The sequence below is a fragment of the Brachyhypopomus gauderio genome, chromosome 6 (assembly GCF_052324685.1).
Source record: "Brachyhypopomus gauderio isolate BG-103 chromosome 6, BGAUD_0.2, whole genome shotgun sequence".
Lineage (NCBI taxonomy): Eukaryota > Metazoa > Chordata > Actinopteri > Gymnotiformes > Hypopomidae > Brachyhypopomus > Brachyhypopomus gauderio.
This window is the reverse complement of record NC_135216.1, coordinates 2,651,665-2,677,915: the sequence shown is the minus strand read 5'-3', so window position 1 is coordinate 2,677,915 and position 26,251 is coordinate 2,651,665. Positions and strand designations below refer to the sequence as shown.

The following is a 26,251-nucleotide window of genomic DNA, read 5'->3' as shown; positions in this document are numbered from 1 at the left end:
AGTGTCCTGTGCTCATCGTTGTGTTGTGGGTCAATTTGACCCTTTTCAAAGTTTGAAGATGTAGGAAAACTATTTAAAATAATTTTTTCAGTATGAAACTTCTTCTGCTAGGGTTAATTAGTGTAATCAACATATTATATGAAAATAATTCATGTCAGTTATTTGCAACCACCCCCTGCATGTTTATATCACATAGATACTGTTCGGGTAAATTTGACCCTTTTTAAAATTTTTGACCCTTTTAAAAAAAATTTATTTTTTTAATTTGTGTGTATGTGTGTGTGTGTATGTGTGTGTGTACAATTGTGTGTGTGTTTGTGTGTGTGTGTGTGTGTGTGTGTGTGTATGAGAGTGTGTGTTTGTGTGTGTGTTTGTGTGTATGTGTGTGTGTATGTGTGTATGAGAGTGTGTGTGTGTGTGTGTGTGTGTGTGTGTGAGAGTGTGTGTTTGTGTGTGTGTATGTGTGTCTGTGTATGTATATGTGTGTGTGTGTATGTGTGTATGAGAGTGTGTTTGTGTTTGTGTGTGTTTGTGTGTGTGTGTGTATGTGTGTCTGTGTATGTGTGTGTATGTGTGTGTGTATGAGTGTGTTTTTGTGTGTGTGTGTGTATGTGTGTGTGTGTATGTGTGTGTGTGTTTTTGTGTGTGTGTATGTGTGTGTGTGTGTGTGTGTGAGTGTGTGTGTATAAGTGTATGAGAGTGTTGTGTGTGTTTGGTATCAGTTTGAACATGGGAATTTTCACATTTTTATGCACATAAATGGGTTAAGTGTGACACGTTCATTGTTATCGTGTTTTGTGTGCACCATCTGCGCTTTATGTATCAATTAAAAAGTGACATTTTGCTGTGCATGTTGGACTCGTGCCTCGTCTTTCACCGTCCCGCAAGCGTGACAGAATGACGAGCCGAATAAGATGCCAGGATATGCCACCCGGGCCAAGAAGGGGAAGAGGCCCAGCAGGCACCCTCATGTCTCATCCCCTGCACAGCACCGCAACGCCCCAGTGACCCTCGAGGAGATGCAGCAGGACCCGGTGTGTGCGGCCATGCTGCATCAGGTGAGAGAGACCCAGATAGCGGAGATGGCAGACTATTTCCACCAGGCTGCTGTAGAGCTGTGGAGGGAGCGACACCTCGCTCCCACCAGAGCCCGCTCGCCACTGAGGGTAGGCTCCCTCGAACTCTGCTCCACGGAGAAGACCCCCGAGAGCGAGTTTGAAGGGGAGGAGTCGGAGGCAGACTCCGAGGAGGAAACTCGGATATACTCAGCCCCCACCGAGTATTATGGCGAGGTGGACCCCATGATCTGGCGTTTGGGCGGTGAAGAGGAGAGAGAGAGCACTGCGCAAGAGGCCGGATCAGAGGGGCGTTCACCAGGGGAAGGCGACGCTCCGTGGTGGGGCCCCCGGGGAGGGGAGAATGAGCGTCAGCAGAGCCATCCTGCGGCGCGCCCCTCGGGGGCTACCGGAGAGACTAGTCACGCTGCACCCAGCGCGTCCACCAGTCGCGCTGCATCAAGCCTGGCTCCATTTATGTATATGTCTGTGCCTGTGTTCGTGTCCATCCCTTTGTGTCTGCCAAATCCCTGTGAATAGTGTTCGTGAATGTTCCAGTGTGTCTGTCCAACGTGTTTTCCACTGTCTTCCCAGGGAGGTTGTTCTAGGCTGTTCGTGGCGGGGTGAACTCTCCACCGAGGGCGGTCATCTCCCAGACGCAGGACTGAGCGCTTCGGATCCGCCCATCGATGTGGGTTCGGGGCACTTGGTCCTGTTGGCACCCCGGGACGGGTAGTGCACTTGGTGGGGGCGTCTGTCACGTTACGGTCCCCGACCCCTCCCTTTTGGGCGTGTGTTTACGTTGTCTACGTCGAATTGTCTGTGTCTGTGGATCTCCATGGTGTGCGGTTACATCTTGTGACAATCCGTCTCACCTGTGGCTCGTCTCGTCATCACTTGGGGTTTATGTGATTTGTCTATTTAATGTGTGTTCGCGCAGTGTCCTGTGCTTGTCGTTGTTTAAGTGTGACACGTTCATTGTTATCGTGTTTTGTGTGCGCTGTCTGCGCTTTATGTATCAATTAAAAAGTGACGTTTTGCTGTGCATGTTGGACTCGTGTCTCGTCCTTCACCGTCCCGCAAGCGTTACATGTAGGTTAGGACAAGCGTATGTATTAGCACTGCTACATCTCTAAGCATTGGTTCAGATCTGAAATACTTGAGAACTGCTACGTACGTGAAGGATGGATGTGTGTTATTACAGTGCATTAGTACATTTGTGACATTGGAAGAGTTTCCTGCTGTTTTGTCAGAGCTACAAAATGTTGCCTTTTGATGTGGTAAATTATGTACTGCAATGTGTAAATATTCAGGTAAGTGATGAATAAATTATAGGTTATGACTGCTGTGTATGTGTTTGTGAGCCTGCCAAATGTCCTGTTACATCTCATTCAAATGTTAACAGTGGGACTCAATTCATTTTTAATTAAGATTTAATTAAGATTATTAATTAATTATGATTTTCTGTCTTAATTGTTGAGGTCTGATACCTATAACTAATCAGAATGTAAGTAATATGTTTTGGATTAATAAAACCATTTAATAAAAAAATATTTCAGTTGTTTTTTGAAACTGTGTTGCTGCTTGGTCGTGGATATTGTGCACATGGATTAAGCCAAGTTTAGGATTAATATTCCAGGATTTCTTTGAAATGGAGAATATATTAGAATAGGGTTTACCTTGTGGACAGACACAATCTCCTATCAGAAATTACATTTGTCTTTGCTGAAACAGCTGCTATTCCTTGAAACCTGGCAGATATTTTACACTTGTAAGGAATGCCACCTGATCTGTCTTAATCAACCTCACCTGCCCCTCATTACCACACCCCCTTCAGCCTTACTTAAGCACTTCACCAGCACATCTCAGTTGCGAAGTATTGCCGACTCATGCCGCGTACCAAGCCTTTCTATATCCTGTCTGCTCTCCTGTGTTCTGACCCTCACTTATGTCCCCGACCTTGTCTCCTGCCTAGTCCCTCTGTACCTCCTGACTTCTGCTCCCCCGGTATGACCCTGGACCGTCCTGACCACGCCAAGAAAACGCTGTTACTTATCCTAGTACTCGTGATTCCCCTGCCTGTTTCTGTACCAGCGTCTCATTTAAATAAAAGCGGTGTTCTTCCGCATTTGGATCCCTCTCTGCCTGTTCAATACGTTACAACACTAGAAATATACACATTATGTAAATGTACAATTTCTGTTCTGTTGAGAACATTAATTATTTTTTTTGTTCAATTGAGGAAATGTTTTTTTTAAGGAATGAGGCAGTCTCAGCTTTTATGAAGAAAGAGAACTTCTTTGGGTGGGGGTGCTTTGCTAAGTTCAAGGAATTTGGATTTGTGGTTTTCTAGTTCCTAAACCCAAGGATAAAATGAGTAGGAGGTCTTTATGAGCTCTCTTTTCAACTCATGCTATTTATAGTATTCATATTTTAAAATGTATTTTAACTTGAGCTTGAAGCATATGAATTTTATTGTAATTGATGTCACTGCATTTACCATAGGTTTATCATAGTTTTCATTATTAATAAATATTGTGGCCATATTGACAAGAACTAATCAGTATGGTAATATGTATACATGCCAAACCTGATTCTGACAAAACCTTGCTCTTTCACAAAACTTTACAAGATACGTTACCTTTTAGCAATACATTTTATAATTATATTTTGGACTATGTGTTTTGTGAATGGTTGTAGCATTGCCAGCAGAGTGATTGTGGACACAGTGTGTTTGTTTTGGTATGTTTTGTTCCATTTGGAGCAGTGAGTTACCAATAGACAATATATTGGTGGTAAACAGGCTTAATCCACATACACATGCTAACATTATAATGCTTGCATCAGCACTGGACCAGCAGTTGGACATTCGGGACACCCATTAGAGAACTCTGCTTAAGAGCCTCATGTTTCCACTATCTAACTAGTAATCCAGTAAAAAGGGCAGCACAGTATGGATGTTCATATGTTCACTGGACATTTTATTAAGTACATTTACAGGTGCATTTTACTGTTACACTGTTACAGACTTAGCCCAACCAGCCTCAGCATTTCTCATTACTAGTCAGTTTCTGTTCATGTACCAAACCAGCAATAGTCCGATGAAAGGTTTTGGTTTGGCTACTGCAAAATGACCTGTTGGCTCTGATTGTACATCTGTGTGGTGTACCTACAGTGTATGTTTAGTTTTTGTTTTTTCTGATAAAATGGCAGGTGAGTCCAAATACAGTATTGTAGCGTCGGTCCAATGGGGGACGGCGCTACTTCCCATGAGTCCCTGCGGCTCCGGTATTGCTGGTATGTCGATATATGTCTGTGCCTGTATTTATTGATTATAGGTTTGATTATGTGTGCTGTTAGTTTAAGTTACCCCGTGAACCTTGTATTAAAATGGATCGGTTTCTGGCTTCTCCTTCCTACACCACGCCACAGTAACTGTACACCACGCCACAGTAACTACACCACGCCACAGACTGTACACCACGCCACAGTAACTGTACACCACGCCACAGTAACTACACCACGCCACAGTAACTGTACACCACGCCACAGTAACTACACCATGCCACAGTAACTGTACACCACGCCACAGTAACTGTACACCACGCCACAGTAACTGTACACCACGCCACAGACTGTACACCACGCCACAGTAACTGTACACCACGCCACAGTAACTACACCACGCCACAGTAACTGTACACCACGCCACAGTAACTACACCACGCCACAGACTGTACACCACGCCACAGTAACTGTACACCACGCCACAGTAACTGTACACCACGCCACAGTAACTATACACCACGCCACAGTAACTGTACACCACGCCACAGACTGTACACCACGCCACAGTAACTGTACACCACGCCACAGTAACTGTACACCACGCCACAGACTGTACACCACGCCACAGTAACTGTACACCACGCCACAGTAACTGTACACCACGCCACAGACTGTACACCACGCCACAGTAACTGTACACCACGCCACAGTAACTGTACACAACGCCACAGTAACTACACCACGCCACAGTAACTGTACACCACGCCACAGTAACTGTACACCACGCCACAGACTGTACACCACGCCACAGTAACTGTACACCACGCCACAGTAACTGTACACCACGTCACAGTAACTACACCACGCCACAGTAACTGTACACCACGCCACAGTAACTGTACACCACGCCACAGACTGTACACCACGCCACAGTAACTGTACACCACGCCACAGACTGTACACCACGCCACAGTAACTGTACACCACGCCACAGTAACTGTACACCACGCCACAGACTGTACACCACGCCACAGTAACTGTACACCACGCCACAGTAACTGTACACCACGCCACAGTAACTGTACACCACGCCACAGTAACTACACCACGCCACAGTAACTGTACACCACGCCACAGTAACTACACCACGCCACAGTAACTGTACACCACGCCACAGTAACTGTACACCACGCCACAGTAACTACACCACGCCACAGTAACTGTACACCACGCCACAGTAACTGTACACCACGCCACAGTAACTACACCACGCCACAGTAACTGTACACCACGCCACAGTAACTACACCACGGCACAGTAACTGTACACCACGCCACAGTAACTGTACACCACGCCACAGTAACTACACCACGCCACAGTAACTGTACACCACGCCACAGTAACTACACCACGGCACAGTAACTGTACACCACGCCACAGTAACTGTACACCACGCCACAGTAACTACACCACGCCACAGTAACTGTACACCACGCCACAGTAACTGTACACCACGCCACAGTAACTACACCACGCCACAGTAACTGTACACCACGCCACAGTAACTACACCACGCCACAGTAACTGTACACCACGCCACAGTAACTGTACACCACGGCACAGTAACTACACCACGGCACAGTAACTGTACACCACGCCACAGTAACTGTACACCACGCCACAGTAACTACACCACGCCACAGTAACTGTACACCACGCCACAGTAACTGTACACCACGCCACAGTAACTACACCACGCCACAGTAACTGTACACCACGCCACAGTAACTACACCACGCCACAGTAACTGTACACCACGCCACAGTAACTACACCACGCCACAGTAACTGTACACCACGCCACAGTAACTACACCACGGCACAGTAACTGTACACCATGCCACAGTAACTGTACACCACGCCACAGTAACTGTACACCACGCCACAGTAACTGTACACCACGCCACAGACTGTACACCACGCCACAGTAACTGTACACCACGCCACAGTAACTGTACACCACGCCACAGTAACTGTAGTAACAGTCCAACATAAAATGGTTCTTCTGTCGAGCAGCCCTCAGTTCTCCTCCTTCCTGTTTCCTTCAGCTGTGCTCCAGTTCTCTGAATGTCTAAAGGATGCAGACCTGTAGAGGAATGCTTGCAGACCTGTAGAGGAATGCTTGTCTTTTCTTGGTGTCAGGCCCATAAAGGTGCTCTTGAGAACCACCTAGATGTAGGTCTGCACAGCCTCAAAGGGTTCTGGTAACCGTGACTAGATGTAGGTCTGCACAGCCTCAAAGGGTTCTGGTAACCGTGACCCAGGGGAGTCTCTGAATCATGTTATCTTTTCATTACACTTGGGGGATTAGTGGCTTGCACAAAGGCACAGTGATAGAGGGAGGAAGAGGAAGGGCGAGGATGACCTGCAGCTGTGCTGCAGTGGGATGAGTGTAACCACAACGACTCCATCATGCTTTAAAGCTAGGGCACAGAGTGATTTATAACGCATGCATGTTTATAATAGCTTTAAACACGTCATTGACTTTGAAAGACTTCTCTGTGACTTTGTAGCACATTACTAAATACTACAAATAAATTTGTTTAATGACTTATTATTGATTGACCTCTAACCTTTAAATGTTTCTTGTTAGTTTGTCTTTATTTGGCCTTTCCTTTATTAATTTGACATGTTTTTAATTTGTCTATTCCATGTTTTTATGTTTAGCATGGGATTATGCAGAAGGCTAAATAAATAAAACACCATACACGAATAATCAGGAGTTCAAAGATATAAATATTATTTTATGCCAAAATCTGAAACCAATATCATATATAATGTATTTGAACAATAATCTAACATTATTACTCCAATATACATAGATGCTTTTAATTTGTAAAAGTTTGAATCATTTATTTATCTTAATAAATGGCAGTAGACTGATGTGTTATTTTGTGTATTTTACAGCCACACCCACTCACCACCATGGTCATAGTTGTTTAAGACTGCGGGTGTTTGTGTGCTGTTCTACGGGTGAGCATTATCCCTTTATCTCTTTTGAAAACAAATTTTATGCCTTATTATAGTCATCTATGTGATATGTTTCTCAAGTACTTTGATTAGAGCCCTCTGCTCAGAGATCCTGTCTTGCCATCTGTCATATATCTCTCTCCCTTTCTCCCCCTCTCTCTCTCTCTCTTTCTCTACAACTACTTTGAAATCTTGTGTACACATCACAGCCACACTCCAACAAAGTGTCAATGATAATCTACTCAAGAGCTCTCAGTCACTGTGTGTATGTGTGCATGTTTGCACATATGGGTGTGTCATTCACTTTGTGCAGCACCTGTACCCCTGAGGCCACTAATGTTAAAAGTATACACCATCCATGCTAAATATGCTGAGCTGCACAATTATTGAATGTAATACTAACTCACAGTAAGAGAAATTGGGCTGGTTTCATCCCAGAAACAGCACAGATTTACACTACTGATGAGGGTTGGTGTCCTTCAAGCGGTCAGGTTACTTTCGTAAACAGCTTTTTTTCTATCTAGTTTCTCATGCAGATGATGATTCAGACCAGAACCCTCCTGACTACACAGTCAGACCCAAAATACATGACATTGGTGAGTGTACACACACACACACACACACACACACACACACACACACACACACACACATACATACATACATATCCGAGTGTCTTCTTATAAGTACTTAGGAATATGGATAGATGATAAGCTGTCTTTTAATGTACAAATTATGAATTTAGTTAAAAAGCTTAAAGAAACTAATCCTGTTTTACATACAGTGCTAAAAAGAAACTTGTAGAAGCTACTTTTCTGTCTGTGATTGATTATGGTAATATATTGCATATGCATGCAGCATCCCACATACTGCGACAGGTGGATTCAGTGTATCATGCCTCATTACGCTTTATTACAAATTCCAAGGCTCTTACTCATCATTGTATTCTTTAAAATTTAGTTGGTTGGACATCCCTCACAATTCGTAAACAACAACATTGGTATATCTTTATCTTGGCAAACTTCCAATGTACCTTTGTAATCATCTGTCTGTTAGCTCTGGTCCATATCAGTGTCACGTAGGGCAACGCCCCCTCTCGTAGCTGTCACTCTGGGTTCCCTCATGTCTGTGTTCCCTGCCTGTTTGTCCCGCCCTGCTCGTTGGTTTTGATGGATTCCTTGTTTGTTACCACGCCCTGGTGTCATTGTCATCACCTGTCCCTAGTTTAGTTCTGTGTATAAAAGTCCCTGTGTCTCCCATGTCCGTATCGGTCTTTTTGTTTAATCCTGTTCTTTGTCAATACGTGAGTTCGCTCTTTTGTAGTTCCTGTCCTCCGTGTGTTTTTGCCTGTTCTCCCCTGGTTTGCCTGCCTTGTTGTTTTTCCTGTTCGTGTGATGCCTGTGTATATTTCGTGTCCTGACTGCCTGCCCGATATGACCTGCGCCTGCTATTACGACCCTGAATATGGAATTTCCTTGAATAAATCAATCAATCATCAATCAAATTTTATTTATATAGCGCTTTTTACAACAGTTGTTGTCACAAAGCAGCTTTACAAGTGCCGAGTCCTAGCCCCCAGTGAGCAAGCCAAAGGCGACAGTGGCAAGGAAAAACTCCCTAGTTTTTTTGCATGAGGAAGAAACCTTGAGAGGAACCAAGACTCAGGGAGGGAACCCATCCTCCTCTGGCCGACACCGGTCACCATGACAACAACAACAATTTAGACAGAAAGAAGAGAAAGAAAAGGAAAAATGTAATAATGTCCATCATGATGTATGCATCCGGTTAGGCAGGAGGTGGCTGGCCCAGGATGGATCGCTGGTCTCCTCATCTCATTATTCCTCAAGCAGGCGGGCAGCCATGTGGAGAAATGAAACAGGGAAAATTAGCTCTGTATGAGGACATATACAGGACAGGTAAAATTATAAACATTTCCGGAGTGTGGCAGCAACTCCGGCATTTAGTTAAATTATTACAGCCTAGCTAAAAAGGCAGAACCAGAAGGTAACATAGGCTTGGGGGCATTCTGAGACAATGGCATCCGTCCACTGCACTGTCAACAAACTTGAGTGACCACGAGCAGTGACAGGACGACAGCACCAGCGTCGAAAAGCTATCCTAGTAGTATTATCTATGTATTTATCAAATGATAGGTCAGAGTCGAGTATGACGCCTAGGTTTTTGGCTACTGCGCCAAGGATAATGGGGTAGCCTGCGAGATTAAGCATTAGATCTGGAATTTTCTGTTTTGAGGCCTTAGGGCCCAGAAGGAGAACTTCTGTTTTGTCCTCATTAAGTTGGAGGAAGTTGAGTGTCATCTGCATAGCAGTGAAAATTGACACCATGTTTGTTTATAACTGTGCCCAATGGTAGCATATATAATGTAAATAATAGTGGTCCTAGAATGGAGCCTTGCGGGACCCCATATTTAACTTTTGTACGTTTGGATGGAATATTATTGAGCTCTACAAACTGATAGCGATTTGTTAAGTAAGAATGAAACCATGAAAGGGCTGTGCCAGAGACTCCAACCCAGCGTTCTAACCTTTCTAGCAAGATCCTATGATCAATTGTGTCGAAAGCTGCACTAAGATCAAGAAGCACTAACAGCGATACATAACCTTGATCTGAAGCAAGGAGGAGGTCATTTGTTACTTTAACTAATGCTGTTTCAGTACTGTGATGGGGCCTAAAACCAGATTGGAACTTTTCAAATATGTGATGCCTATGCAGATATAGGCATAATTGCTGGGCAACAGCTTTTTCTATGATCTTAGATATAAATGATGTGTTTGAAATGGGTCTATAATTAGATAGTACAGTAGGATCAAGATTTGGTTTCTTAATCAGAGGTTTAATAACTGCTAATTTACATGATTTGGGCATGTGACCTATTGTAATGGTTAGAAGAGGTTCAGTTACCGCTGGTAATACCTCTTTTAATAACTTTGATGGAACCGAGTCTAGTGTGCAGGTAGCACAATTTAAGGAAGAAATTATTTTCTCTAATTCTGATTGTGGGAGTGGATGAAAAGCATCAAGTTTTTCTCCCAGTATGCGATTTAAATTGATGTCAACCAAACCAGATGACATACCAGTTGTATTGCTAATAAAAGGTTTTATATTTTGTCTAATATTCTCTATTTTATTATCAAAAAAATCTATAAATACATTACTAGTGAGGTTTACTGGAATCTGAGGCCTGCTTGATTTTTTGTAAGTTTGGAAATAGTATTAAAAAGAAATCTAGGATTGTTTTTATTTTTCTCTATCAGTGAGGCTAGGTATGCTGAGCGTGCTTTAGCGAGTGCCCGTTTGTAGTCAATGATGCTATCCTTCCAGGCACAGTAGAATACTTCCAACTTAGTAGATCGCCATTTACGCTCTAATTTACGTGCTATTTGTTTTAAGTTTCTAGTTTGGTCAGTGTACCACGGAGCGAGTTTTTTAGATCTAGTCTTTTTATATTTGAGTGGAGCTACTATATCTAGAGCTGATCTGCAGGTATTCTCTATGCAGTTGGTTAGACTATCTAACTCTCCTGGATAGGATGGCGAGTGGGCTAGAGCAGTTAAATCAGGGAGGGCTTCAATAAACTGTGTTGCTGTTAATGAATTTATCGAGCGCTTTATACACTGCCGAGGAGACGGGCAGGTATTTATGTTAAGATGAATCTCAAATTTGACTAAATAGTGATCAGAGATAGCTACGGTTTGCGGGCGTATATTTATATTATCTACGTCGATACCCAACGTTAAGATTAAATCTAGGGTATGATTTTGATAGTGTGTGGGTCCTACAACGTTTTGTGTAATGCCAACAGAGTTCAATATAGAAGTAAAAGCCCTTGTCAGTGGATCCTCCGCATTATCAAAATGTATGTTAAAGTCTCCTACCATTATTATTTTGTCACTACTAACTGCTAAATTTGCTGTAAAATCTGTGAAATCTTTTAAGAAATCTGAGTAAGGCCCTGGTGGTCTATATACATTTGTTAGGGAAAATGAACTTTTATTTTCAGATGGACTAATTACATTAATAGACAGCATCTCAAATTAATTAAAGATATCCAAGTATTTCTGATGAATTTCTAAACAATCACAATATATTATACATATTCCTCCTCCTCTGCCTGACAATCTAGGTTTATGTATATAACTATATCCCACAGGAGTGGCTTCGTTTAGAGATAAATAGTCACCAGATTGAATCCAAGTTTCAGTTAGACATAGAATATCAATTTTCTGGTCAGTTATAAGTTCATTCATAAAAACTGCTTTAGAGTTGAGTGATCGAATATTAATTAATCCAATTTTCAGATCGGTCATATAGGTAATAATTGGATGTGAAGTTTGAATATTAGTTAAAAACTTAGGACGGACTATTTTCTTATGATTTAATTTAACCCGGGGCACAGACACAGTCTCAATCCTATGGGATCTTGGTGACGCTTCTAAGCAGCTCGCAGACAGGTTTAGCCCATTAGTCTGCGGCCTGGTCGCGACTCTGGTTAGTCAGCAGCTCCTAGTACTACACTGCCCACTAACTAACAGACTACGGGCTATGCTGCAAGATAACAGGGCAGCGCCATCCCGGGTGGGGTGGACACCGTCCCTGCCTAAAAGACCAGGCTCTCCTCAGCGTTTGTGTCCGCCTCCCTGTTCTGCCCAGCGCAGATCGTTACAATCAGCTTCGCTCTAATAAGTGGTTGCTTTTTAATGTACCACGAGCGTCAACTGAATTAGGAAAAACTGCATTCTCCTACTCAGCAGCTTGGGGATGGAATAATCTACAAAAAGTGTTTAAAATAGAAACACTCATGTCCTTAAATAAATTTAAAGCTGCCTTAAAGAATGTAATGATGGAGACTTGTGCTTGTTCTTCTTGAGACTCTTTGTATTTTTATATTGTATTGTATTGTATTTTGTATTTTTATATTGTATCTGTGGTTTGGCTGCTACCTTGGCCAGGTCTCTCTTGTAAAAGAGATTTTGAATCTCAATGGGACTTCCTGGTTAAATAAAGGTTAAATAAAAAATAAATAAAATAAATATCTCAGCTGATATCAAGTTACTGTGAAGCCAGGCATGGGTAAAGATTGTATAGCTAATGTACACGTACAGTGGGGAAAATAAGTATTTAGTCAGTCACCAATTGTGCAAGTTCTCCCACTTAAAAAGATGAGAGAGGCCTGTAATTGACATCATAGGTAGACCTCAACTATGAGAGACAAAATGTGAAAAAAAATTGAGAAAATCATTTTGTCTGCCTTTTAAAGAATTTATTGTCACGGAACAGCTCCGGACCCTTCCCTGTGGGCGTGTGTTTACGTCGTCTGCGTCTTGCCGTCTGCGTCAGTGGATTCTCGTGGGTGTGGTTTGTTTGTTTGTGTGTTCATCCGTCCCACCGGTGGAACGTCTCGTAATCACTCGGGGCTCATGTTGTCTGTCTATTTAATGTGCGTTCGCGCAGTGTCTTGTGCTTGTCGTTGTCTGATTCTCCACGTTACGTGTTCGTAGAAGTGTTTCTGTGTGCGCTGTCTTGCGCTTATGTTAAATAAAAGCAGTGACGTTGGCTGCAAAAAGAAGGATCCGTGTCTCGTCCTTCCGCCCACACCCAGCGTTACATTTATTTGCAAATAATGGTGGAAAATAAGTATTTGGTCACCTACAAACAAGCAAGATTTCTGGCTGTCACAGACCTGTAACTTCTTTTTTAAGAGGCTCCTCTTTCCCCCACTCATTACCTGTATTAATGGCACCCGTTTGAAGTCGTTAACAGTATAAAAGACACCTGCCCACAACCTCAAACAGTCACACTCCAAACTCCACTATGGTGAAGACGAAAGAGCTGTCGGAGGACACCAGAAACCAAATTGTAGACCTGCACCAGGCTGGGAAGACTGAATCTGCAATAGGCAAGCAGCTTGGTGTGAAGAAATCTACTGTGGGAGCAATAATCAGAAAATGGAAGACCTACAAGACCACTACTAATCTCCTTCGATCTGGGGCTCCACGCAAGATCTCAGCCCGTGGGGTCAAAATGATCACAAGAACGGTGAGGAAAAATCCCAGAACCACAAGGGGGGATCTAGTGAATGACCTGCAGAAAGCTGGGACCAACATTACAAAGGCTACCATCAGCAACACACTACGACGCCAGGGACTCAGATCTTGCAGTGCCAGACGTGTTCCCTGCTTAAGCCAGTCCATATCCAGGCACGTCTGAAGTTTGCTAGAGAGCATTTGGATGTTCCAGAAGAGTATTGTCATATGGTCAGATGAAACCATCTCGTCGTGTTTGGAGGACAGTGAATGCTGAGTTGCATCCAAAGAACACCATACCAACTGTCAAGCATGGGGGTGGCAACATCATGCTTTGGGGCTGTTTCTCTGCAAAGGGACCAGGACGACTGGTCCGTGTACATGAAAGAATGAATGGGGCCATGTATTGTGAGATTTTGGGTGCAAACCTCCTTCCATCAGCAAGGGCAATGAAGATGAAACGTGGCTGGGTCTTTCAGCATGACAATGATCCCAAGCACACTGCCAGGGCAACAAAGGAGTGGCTTTGTAAGAAACATTTCAAAGTCCTGGAGTGGCCTAGCCAGTCTCCCCATCGAAAACTTTTGGAGGGAGTTAAAAGTCTGTGTTGCCCACCGACAGCCCCAAAACATCACTGCTCTAGAGGAGATCTGCATGGAGGAATGGGCCAACATACCAGCAACAGTGTGTGCCAACCTTGTGAAGACTTACAGAAAACGTTTGACCTCATGACGCAAATGTCATTGCCAACAGAGGATATACAACAAAGTATTGAGATGAACTTTTGTTATTGACCAAATACTTTCCAAAAATTTTCCACCATTATTTGCAAATAAATTCTTTAAAAGTCAGACAAAATGATTTTCTCAATTTTTTTTTCACATTTTGTCTCTCATATTTGAGGTCTACCTATGATGTCAAGTACCGGCCTCTCTCATCTTTTTAAGTGGGAGAACAATTGGTGACTAAATACTTATTTTCCCCACTGTATGTACATGTACAAATATCTAATAGACACGTATAATACCTTCAGCTACTTCCAATTTCTACCAAGCATTCAATCAAGTTTTTTTGCAGAAGATCCCCAAAACAATTATTCCCAGTATTTAGTTTCACATAGAATAACAATGGATTATATAAATACTTCTCATCCCACATGTCTGGTTCTGTCTGCCAAAGGCCAATGGAATTTGCTTCTGGCTGGCTAATGTGTCTACCATTCAAATTGAACAAGGACTGCAAGAAAGTCAAAACAATAAAACTAAAAAATAAATAAATAATTTAAAAAAAGTCTCTACAAACTGCCCAGAGGTGGCCAAATCACTAATAGGGTGTGTGTGTGTGTGTGTGTGTGTGTGTGTGTGTGTGTGTGTGCGCGTGTGTCAACTATGCTTGGCTAATAGAAACATCTTCACATGTTGATGTCAGTGCTTCTGTAACCTAGGTAATTCAGCCCTCCTATCTTATACTCTGACCCCAAACACAGACAAAATTTTTTGACATCCTAATAACGCATTAGTAATCAGAATAGCCATTCTGCACTGGAACAACAAATATGTACATAAAAACCTAAATCAGAAAGAGACTTTTTTTTTTTGTTGCTTAATCTGAAAGGAAATTTTAGATAAAATTTCAGATCAAAATGGATGATATAATCTTAAAAAGGACTAAAATAGCAATTAAGAGTCATTAACATGTAAGAAAATATTTTGTTATGACTGCTGTAATTTAATTAAGTTTAACGTGCTGGGAAATACTGAAATGGACCTTTAAAGTGACGTACAAGTGCTTTAATTCCACCTTGTTTAGGTGTATGAATCCTGCAAACATGACTTTGTTCATGGCGCAGCGGGCGCGAAGTTACAAAAGTCGAGAGGTGCACGACCTCGCAAATCGACAGCGCGTGAGACCCTCGCGCACGGGCGGAGCCACTGCGATTACGTCATTTTTGTCGCATGGACCCTCGCGACGCGTCAAGTATAAACCAGTGAGCTGTCAGAAACAGCTTTGATGTGTGGCTATATTATATACTATATGACCTAACTCAAGGATTGTCTGCTACAGAGGAAATTCAAGTGACGTAAGCCAGGGGGGGGCACATGAAACTTTCTTGTCCCGGGCCCCAGCAAGACTGTCAACGGGCCTGGCTGTGCATAATTGGCTGCCGCTTCTTGCCGGTGTGTGTGTGATTGGTTGTCTGAGACTTGTAAAGCGCCTTGGGTATCCATTCATTCATTCATTCATTCAAACTGTCACGTTTCATAATAAATAATGTCTACTTAAAAACACTCTACCTTTCGAGTGCTCATTCAAATTCAATTCTGTTTTTCATGTTTCATTTTTGCCACAGTTTTCTCTTCTTCTATCAAGCAGTAATGGAGATAAGCACCTTTCTCTGTGTATCTCTCCATCTCCTGTCATCTTTATCATAACCAGAACTCTATGATGGTAATGAATGTATTTCTAACTAATAAAATCGTATCTTCCCCATATTTCAAATAAGGCTTTAAAGACAACAAAAGACACATTCTAAGACACCATACTGTAAATCAATATGGAAAATATTTTATTTCTGTTTCTGGCCTAATCTGATAAAATGTATTCAATTTACATTTATTATTCTCTCTCTCTCTCTCTCTCTCTCTCTCTCTCTCTCTCTCTCTGTATCTCTGGCTTAGATGAGTTTAACCCCAAGATCCCCAAATTGGAGAAGAGTGTCAGTGGCAGCAGTCCATCTCGAGACCGTCTGCTGATCACTGTGGCCATGCTCCTCCTTGCTGCCCTCATCTCCTAGCAATTGTCTCCCTTGTGACATTCCAAAGCCAGCATTGGGATCAAGCTGAGCAGAGGGATCAGCCAATCAGAGTATAGGAAAACTACTAGTAAACTTTGATAGGAGAACTGAACTACAGTCTTACCACACCCAAACAGTGGCCTTTGGCACAGAGACTTGGATACCTACCCAAATGAATGGAATCACAATGTCTGCACTTAGATGAATTTGCCTCTAAGTGTTGGTATCTGAACTCGCATTTTAGATGGAACATCTACTTTACCTTCTGCGCAGAACGTGCACAGAAGAGGAAGGCCTTGAATGAAACAGCTGAGGGTTTCTTCTGCAGCTATACCACCAGCTGCACCTGGACCACAGTGGGCTCTGTGCATCTTCTTCTGCTTGCACAGTTTTAGAAGTGGACATGCAGGATTAGTAGTAACGATCATGACTTGAAATCATACCGCAATAGCAAATACTCAGTTCAAAATATATCAGTTACTGAGTTGCTGCTGAAAGGCAAAATATATCCAATGCTATGGTAAAGTTGACAAAACTGAGTAAGGCATCTGTGACAACCACATACACAAGTGGTTGTCATTCTTGCTGATCGCCACAGCACGGTTTCTGAACGTTGCTCAAATGTAGAAGTACTTATTCTTGCTTATGTATTTGCTGATATTCAATGAATTCATTCAGCAAAAGGTGTAAAGTTGGCCATCAGATCTGGTCCAAGATCAGTGTGACAAGTTTGGAATTCATAAATCTTTGAAGATTACATTCAGGCATACTGATCTTAAATGATCACCCAAAGATACACCTTCGGTCTTATACCCTTAATGTGGGGCGTGTATGACTAAAATGCTTCACTGTCTACATATTCCATTTCCTCCACCAAACCTTACAAGTCACTGCAGATGAAGTTTTTGTGATTAATGGAAAATCAAGTCAGTCTTAATGATAAATAAAGTGACTTCATTCAAGGCAATTTCCTCTGATGTTTATCACCATGGAAATAAACATGACTAAACCTAATGTATAATGACTGGCCTGTGCCTGAGGAGGTGTGTCACTGTTTAGCATAGCAACCATTTTGTAAAAGCGTACAGGCTGTAAACTGCAGTTCACCATTTTATATTGTAGAATTGCAGCACTCAATTAATGTACTGTACAGTTCACATTTTGCTTTGTTTGCATATCATTGGTGCTTTATTTATTGATCCACATTATTTATCTATTAGGTGACTCTTGTATGTTGTTGTTAGAAAGTTTGATGCTTCAGCTTCAGGGTTTCTGCCAAAGGTGATTCCTGATTTTGCCAAATAACAAAATGTTTTGGTTTTGTTTGTAAATTTTCTTTTTTCCCCTTAAATATTTATTTGTTTGTTGTCCTTCATGGAAATGTGCCAGCTTCTTCAGCCTATAATTGTGAAATTTCATCAAGCCAGATGACAGAAAAAAATCTATTAATAAACATTTAGTATATTTAGGACATTGATCTCCAGCAAGGGTTGGGTGTTTAGACAGAGGACTGAGTTTGTAAAAAAACAAAACAAAACAAAACAAAACAAAACAAAACAAAACAAAACAATGCCTTCTCATGTTGCTGCACTTCCAAGAGTGTTTATAGGTGTATGTGTGTTACGCATATGCACTTTATGGGGGATGCGTGTGATTGTGTGGGCGCATTTTAGCATTTTCGTATTTATTTAGGTTGCATTTGTAGGTTTTCAATATGTAAGTGTGTGTGTGAGGCAGGGTGGAAGAGGGTAGTTGAGGAGGCTAACTGGAAGCATTTGTCATTGGAAATAACAGTACAAGTCGTGTTTACCTTTGAGTAGAATGACAAAAACGTCAAGAAATCATGAAAGAAAATGAAACTCTGAATAAACCATTCTACTTTTAGCTGTGTTGTGTTTAATTTGGAACTGCTGTCATCTTTTGAAATTCCCAATTAGAACTTTATAACATGCTGTTGCATTTCTTTGACAGTTCTTTGACAAACACTCTTTTGAGTTTTACACATAGTTGCAAAGCTCAAATATTTAACTGTCAAAAAACTTCTCTTGTCACTAAATAAAAGCAAGTTACTGGTGTAAGTCTATAATGAATGACAGCCTTCTCAAGGCCTTAAGTTGGGGAACAGTTTGAATGAGTAGTGCCACCAATGGTTGGACACTGGTGCTTTTGGAAATCTGCAAAGCTTTAGAGAATATGAGGTGTAATATGAGACTAATTACTGATGCATTCCCAAATTAGCTCCTGACACAATAACATCTGGATTAGTAAGTCGATCTGGCTCACCATTACTGAGTGCACTAAAAGAAAAGGCAGTAAAAATTACTTTTTACTATACATTCTACATTTAGCAGATATACTATGATATACATGAGATTTTCTTACGGGAAACTAGCTGTTGTCAGTGTAATACATAATACTTCAAATATCATTACAATTGTAACAATCTTGGATTGCTCATACCTACCCATATCTGCCCTTCGTCCATATTAACATAAAAACAAAACATTTGGTTTACAGCTTCCAGCAAGAAATCACTCAGCAGCGCCTCCTTGCTGCAACAGTTCCCAATCACAGTTGTGCTTGGGCTGCTGTCTGTGAGTTCTTTGTGATTTGGCAGTAGCGAGTAATTCTCAACTTGTTTCTTTATATACTGTTTGCATGGTTTGTTACAGTTATTAACATGCTGAAGAAGCTCTTAACTGTATGTTTTTGTGGATGAAATTTGTTATGATAGTCAAGCTGGATGAGATCATATTGATGTTGGTAAGTATATGTGGTGAAGAGGATCCATATGTGATCTTTATATATCCATATATATTCCATATGTGAAATATGGAACACATGCCTTCACTGCACCTTACAAATGCACTACATCCCAATAAACTTTCCTATACGTTTCACTATTTAAAAAGGTTCTGTTTTCTATAACAAATGATCTCTAATGTGAACCAGAATGTGACCTTGATGGGTTTTCACCCATACCAATTTCTTCTTCATACTTCATACTTCATACTGTACTGGCAGTTACAGGCAGATGCAAAGTTTTTTGCCAAGATGTCTTAAAGACTGAACAACATTTCTTAACCTTGACTTGACTCGTCCTTTAAATTGTCCTTTTAAAAAGTCTACGAAGTAAGATGATCATGTTTTGTCACCTAAAGTTCATTTACTATCAAAGCATCCGTATCACACTTTAAAACAGTGTATGGAGTGTTGGTAAATACCTTTATTTGCTTGCTCACAGCATTTTAGAAAAATGCGTAATCCTTTCCTTTGCTGAGAACAAACAATTCTCGACCTATCAGTGACATTGCAGTGTCATTTTACACAATCTGTTCTCGATTTGAAAAGCGACAACTTTTTACTTTTGAATTCTGCCGTTTTTATTGGTCTGGAGGGTAGTGGTGGTTTTGAATGACAGCTTTTTACACCTCTGCCTGTTGAGGTGTGAAGGGTGAAGGGGGGGGCTATCAAGTAACTGCAAAAGCAACAAGCTGATACATTCAAAGTGATTGATGGCTGTTCTAGCCAATAGCTCATTCGAAGCTGAAAAGATGAACACCTCACTTGCCATGATTCGTGATTACTTGTCACATGCGCAACACAACAAGCCATATCGGTTGTAAACATGCTAACCTAAGCTAAGCGACACTAAAATAAGCTCACCAGAGCACATGCGACTGACTGTTTGGTGAAACTGAAGCAGTTGTAGATTATTTTGTTAGTGAATATTTTGATTGCATATACTTTTGGACATCATAGAAAAAGAAAAGGTTTAGTTTAGCTGGAGTTTGTCAAGTTGTTTGGGTGGAATGCTAAACCCGGAAGTTAGCTAAGAATGGCAAATAAGAGCTATGAAGGTCTATGTGTGACGCCAGAGGCGTCGGGACAGAGGCAGCCGGAGACGGGGGTTGAACAGAAGGATGTTTATTGTCCATGGCAACCAAACCAGTAAAGCTCTTAGCGCACACTGCAAGTGATACAAGGTAAAGCTCGTAGCGCACACCAGTAAAGCTCGTAGCGCATACACTATAAGTGATGCAAGGTAAAGCTCGTAACGTGTACACTGCAAGTGTTGCAAAGTAAGACTCGTAGCGCGCACGCAGGTAGGGAACGCAGAGACTGACACGCAGAAACCAGAGACGCTCATGTAACGGCAATGTGCAGCACTGGACCAGACGACCTGGGGGCTTAAGAAGAGCAAAGTAAACAAGAAACAGGTGTTCAGTATACTGGTGATTGTGACTGTGGGAGTGGTTGCGTGCGCGGGGGTGTGTGCTGGGATCGGCTGCTGGCCGGGATGCGCGCCCTCTGGTGGCGACCCGGCCCCCTCACCGTGACACTATGAAGGATGCAGTTGTGTTTGTGAGAATGAATAAACAGATGTGAATAAGAGCATGCATACAAAATATTAGAATATAAGCAGAATATTGGCAGTATTGGAACATTTAAGTACTGTAGTATTTTAGCCTCTTAGAAGCTATATCATATTTTGGCCAATTAATAAATAAGACAACAGAAAACACTCTGTTAAAACAGGAAAAGCAGAGCATGACAGATTTTACATCACCAGTGCACATTTACATACTCCAAAACATTTACATACTTTTTTTCCCTGTATTAGAGGCTCTAGTAGACCTACAATTATGGAAATATAAGCCTGGAGGTGAATCAATGTGTTGGCCCAACTGTCTACTTGAGTTGACTTGAGTACTGAATTATCATTTTGCTATATGTACACCTTGAGATAACTAGTGTTAAAGTGTATTAGTACAAATTGTTTAAAAATCTGCTCAAAATAGCTACTGCACAAAGGGGTTTTTAACACTGATTTATACTAAAGAGTTTCATGGTGGTTAAAAGAGAAAACATACTCTTTAGGCTGAAATGCCTTGAAATAAGATTTGTATTAACCGTTCAAATTTACATTTTCCATTAATTCATTTGGCATATGTGTCAGGAATAGCACCTGATCCCTCCATCTTAACCAACCACACCTGTCTCCTGTTGCCCCACCCTTCTAGCTACTATTTATACACCCCTCTGTGCACTTCCTGGTTGCGAAGTATTGCCGACTCATGCCGCATACAGAATGGGGTTTCTAGCCTGTTTGATTTCCCGTGTTCTGACTTCTTCTTACTCCCCAGACCTCATCTCCTGTTTAGCCCTTCTGTACCTCCTGCACTCCGGCCTGACCTACCCGAGAACACCTTATTGTTCCGTATCCATATACGTGTTGTTTGTCACTCGGATACTGTGAATGTGTTCTGTAATAATAAAGGCGGCACACTTCTGCAATTGGATCCCTCTCTGTTTGGTCAATTCGTAACAGAAGTACTTCGCCATGGATCCGGCGGAAGCACAGGCTCACCTCGCACATCAGGAGACCATCATCGCTGCACTCAACGAGACTATCCAGCAACTCACCGAGACTCACCGAGACAGCAAATCAGGAAGCCACCATTGTGGTCCTACAAGTCACTGAGGCAGCGCAAATCTATGGAGCTTTTTTAGTGTGACCAGAACCTGAACCTGAAATCATTATTACTTGAAAAAACAGTCTGTAAAATTCATTCAGGTATGCAGAAATTCAAGTAAAAATTCAGGTTCAGGTCGAAATTCAGGTTTGGGTCGCAATTCAGGTTCAGGTCAAATTCAGGATCGGGTCGAAATTCAGGTTCGGGTCAAAATTCAGGTTCAGGTCGAAATTCAGGTTCAGGTTGAAATTCGGGTGGGGAATGCATCCGGGATACTTCAGCATCTTCAGCAGAACAGCAGAGCCTGACCAATGTCACTGAATTTGCTGCAACTACACTGTCATGTTCATTTTTAAGAATATTAACATCGCCACACTGCTCCCGATATCCTGCTGTCTCAACTTGCCAAAGCGCCGTTCTGTCCCTGCTACCAAGTGAGATATGTTGATCTGAGTACTGAGCTGTGGTGGTGCCGTAAATGTCTCTGTATCGTGCTCGTATTAGTCGCGGTGTACGGCATTATTTTCATACAATGTTTGTATGGTCAGTGTCTTATCAGTCACTCTCTTGCCATTTATCATTTCTGCCGGGTACCCAAAATGCTGCTAAACAAACGAGTCTGCCGCCATACCTGGTACCACAAACTGAAAGCACAAAATGGCGCAAGTGACGTCAGGTTTCATTCCATATATTCAGACTTTCATTCCATATATTCAGGTTTTCATTCCATATATTCAGACTTTCATTCCATATATTCAGACTTTTATTCCATATATTCAGGTTTTCGTTCCATATATTCAGACTTTCATTCCATATATTCAGACTTTCATTCAATATTCTCAGGTTTCATTCCATATATTCAGACTTCATTCCATATTCTCAGGTTTCATTCCATATATCCAGACATAGCAGTCATTCTATAAATATAGTTTTTTTCCTGAACGGCTTGCCATAATATATATATATATATATATATATATATATATATATATATATATATATATATATATATATATATATTTGAAATTGCTATTTAATTTTGCATCGACCAAACACTATTAGTTCATCACAGTTTAGTAGTATACAAATGTGCAGAGATTTTGTTGTAACAGGTATTCTGCTTTACCTGGTAGAAAAAGTTTGGAATTAAAATGCTGGGAGTCCTAGTGTTAATTGAGCCGGCTCAGACGAACTGAGTAGAAAAGTAGAAAAGTTCCAAATGTACCTCTTCCCATCACGTCGGGGGGGTCACCAAATCGTTAAGTTGTTAAGGCTTTACACTTCTATCAACCACTTTAGCCCAGCGCGTTCGTTTGATGCAAAAGATATAGCAGGAACAACATACTAAAATTAAAGGAATACCAAACAGGCCTTTATTAAAACAGAGATAACTCTGGGGATCTCACACATTCTAAGCATTTACATCAGAGAGATCCAAGTTCTCCAAGCAGGTTTATATACTACTGCTCCACCCCTTCAGTCCACTTGTATGGTCATAGTTAGAGTTCTGAACGTACATGCATGACTGCGTTATTTCATGTCCACTGTGTCCCAACCTAATAGGGTGTCCTTACAGGCAGTTGGTGCAAGTGACCTTCTGTGGAGCTTATCAGTATAGAACATATTCTACAGACACTTCACTCCCTATAGACCAAACTGTTCTCTGATGAACATATTCTACAGACACTTCACTCCCTATAGACCAAACTGTTCTCTGATGCAACAATATGCTATATGGCCCCTTGTGAGGCCCTTCTAAGATTATGAATAAACTTATAATAGTTTAAGGCAGCAATTATTTATCTAATTAATAATTATATATCTAATTTAAATATAAATTTTATTGATGAGCAAAATATACTTTTGCTAATGTTATTGCTAAGCAAAAATGTATTTTCTCAACAGAGGCAAAAAAGAGAGAATTGACTGTGGCTTTGAATTCAATTGTCATGCTAGGTTGCAGATTGTGATCAGTATTTAATGCTTACATCATTGTGATCAATTGTGCTGTTCTCAGACTTCAGTTCCTGCTTCATGAGGCATTTGTCTTTTGTGAGATGTAGGATCAGTAGGTTCAGACCAGAGCCATATAGAGAGAGAGTCGCGACAACGGAAGTTCAAAACGCTTGATGGTCACGTGATTCACGGAGGCTTCAGATAGTTCCAGGAAGTTCAATTTGAGCGCATAAACACAGAGACAGAACTGAGATTTGAGGATTATTGTGAACATATAGCGACCAAATTTAGGCTAATGTTAGAGCACATTGCTGTTTAATGCTTTGATTGTTTTATAATTGTTATATATTACGTTCATTTATATATTTAGAGGGACAGGAAGGGGTGAGAAATTCAGATTAGATAAATTTTCTAACATTAACATATCTTTAAATCATGGTGCTTTCTGTAATCCCATGGTATTGGGGACCTAAGTAATCTAAATGACTAATGTACATTTTCTGACAGAAGGAAATTTTTCTTTGACTTCATTGTGCAGAAATATGCTTTAAAAGGGTACATTAAAACACATTACATTTACATCCAGACAGTATAGGACATATTAAAATACATTGATAAATTATATATATCTTGTCTTTTTAATACACACTTATTTACAGCAATTAATTCATTAAATAAATCTCTAATAATCTCAAATATGAACATCATGTCAAGCAGTTTTTCTGTATCTGTATGGTTTCCCCACTGATACTGAGAGGAGAAAAAAATGGTTGTCTCAACTAAGCAGGAGCAATCTTACCCTCACTAAAGATTACAACAGCAAATATATATGTGAGGTAATCATCAAACACTGCATTTGCACTTTTCACAATAAACACACTATTGGAAAGCTTAAATCCTGATTTATTAAAATACAGAATAGTGAACAAAAAAAATCAAAGACTCCAGACAGACTCGGGTGCAGGGTGAGGGTGCTATCTAGTTGCAGGCTCCATTGAATCCCCTATGGTTCTTTGGCTTAAAGAGAGAGAGGAGAAAAAGACAGGAGAAAATGATTATTATGAGTATTGATGTGATATGAATTTGAACTTGTTGCACATCCTTGGTTGTTTTTTATATGTGTAATGAGTGTATATGTATCCAGTAAGTGTTCTCTAATACTGTGTATTCACCCATTATGGGATATGTATATGGGTAGACAAAACTGAGTTGTCATGTGTGAGGAGTAAACTCACATCACTCTGCAGGTACATTTTGAGGCAGACCAGTTCATCAGAAGCAAACAGGGCAAGACTACACTGAGAGCAGATGCTGTTCCCACCATATTTGTGCATCGCCCCGCACTCAGAAAGAGGAAGCCCCCTGCACCACTGGACCTGTAAAGACAGGCCCCATAGCTGCTGATCACAGCTATAGTGTTGACACAGGTATAATAAGTATGAACTCCTAATAATTATATTATTTCTTTAAGTGATAGAATATTTAAAACTTAATCACACTAAATAGTGTATGTCTTTTATATCCAGCAGTTTCAAAAACTGAGGAAATACGTTAATAAAATAAAATAAATAAAACGAAATAAAAAGGAAAATAAAATAAATAAAAGGATAAATAAATAAAATAAAAGGAAATAAAACGTTAGCTGGTACTCTAAAATGGATATCCTCATTTCACCTCCTCGACCCAACACACTCTACAATCACACTCAAATGTTATATTTAACCAATACTTAGCTACCCCACAAAAACATCGCGTTTAGGTGAATTGGCATTAAGAGAGGAATTTACAATTAATAGGCTGTCAGTCGTTAATGTGAAATCTCGCTAACCGTATTCGCATCGTCTTAGCATAGATTTAGTTCCCTAAATCTGCTTATTAATAATTCACTAAAATGCTTTAATGCACATTTTAATGCACATGTTAATTTTATTCTGATGTCCTTATAATACACAATCTGATTTTTTAAGCGTACTAACCTGTAAAAGTGTATCACAGATGGTCCACTGCTCCAGTTTGACTGCGCTGCTTGTATTTGCTGCTAACTTCCGGGAACTATTGACAGGCTCAACGATCTGCCATTGCTGTAAAAAAAAACTGGTCCATTGAACGGAGTTGACGCGACTCTCTCTCTATATGGCTCTGGTTCAGACCAGGTAACTGGCAGGGGGAAATAATTTAAATTTTTGGCCTTGTAAGGCCAGACAGAAGCTTTAATGGAGCCTTTTGTCGATGGCCTGCTCCACTGGAAGATGCCACTAGTCAGTTTATGCTGTTTCGTGGGATCAGAGCAGTTAAGAAACTCCTGAATGTAGGACTGAGCCTGCTGCTTGCCTCAAGAGTAACAGCTACAAAACTTGAGGAGTCGTCAGGTTTGAGCTCACAAAGTAAATTTAATCATCACCTCAGCATCATCTTTCAGTCACTTATTAACATGGAAGGGGATTATTAAATTAGAATTAAATTAGAATATTACCTTTAACTGTCACGGTGAGTCGGCCCGGACGCCACCAGAGGGCACCCCAAGCGACCCGCACACGCATTAACACGCCCACCATCTCACAGCACACTCCCTCACGTCACAGGACACTCCCACGCTCCCAATCACCTG

At 41.2% G+C, this 26,251-nt stretch overlaps 1 protein-coding gene across 2 annotated transcripts in view; it reads left to right on the top strand.

The window, feature by feature from the left end:
* efna3a (ephrin-A3a) overlaps positions 1 to 18,943 on the top strand; it is a 174,371-nt gene extending 155,428 nt beyond the window's left edge. Inside the window, exons 3-6 of one of the 2 annotated variants that reach the window (XR_013131706.1) lie at positions 7,310 to 7,375; positions 7,897 to 7,968; positions 15,767 to 15,864; positions 16,095 to 18,943. Coding sequence is in view for 1 of the 2 variants with exons in the window: in XM_077008136.1 (XP_076864251.1) it covers positions 7,310 to 7,375; positions 7,897 to 7,968; positions 16,095 to 16,210 (254 nt within the window). In the remaining variant the exon portion in view is untranslated. The remainder of the gene's footprint in view (positions 1 to 7,309; positions 7,376 to 7,896; positions 7,969 to 15,766; positions 15,865 to 16,094) is intronic. The other variant, XM_077008136.1, reaches the window with a different exon arrangement.
* The last annotated feature ends 7,308 nt before the right edge of the window (positions 18,944 to 26,251 follow it).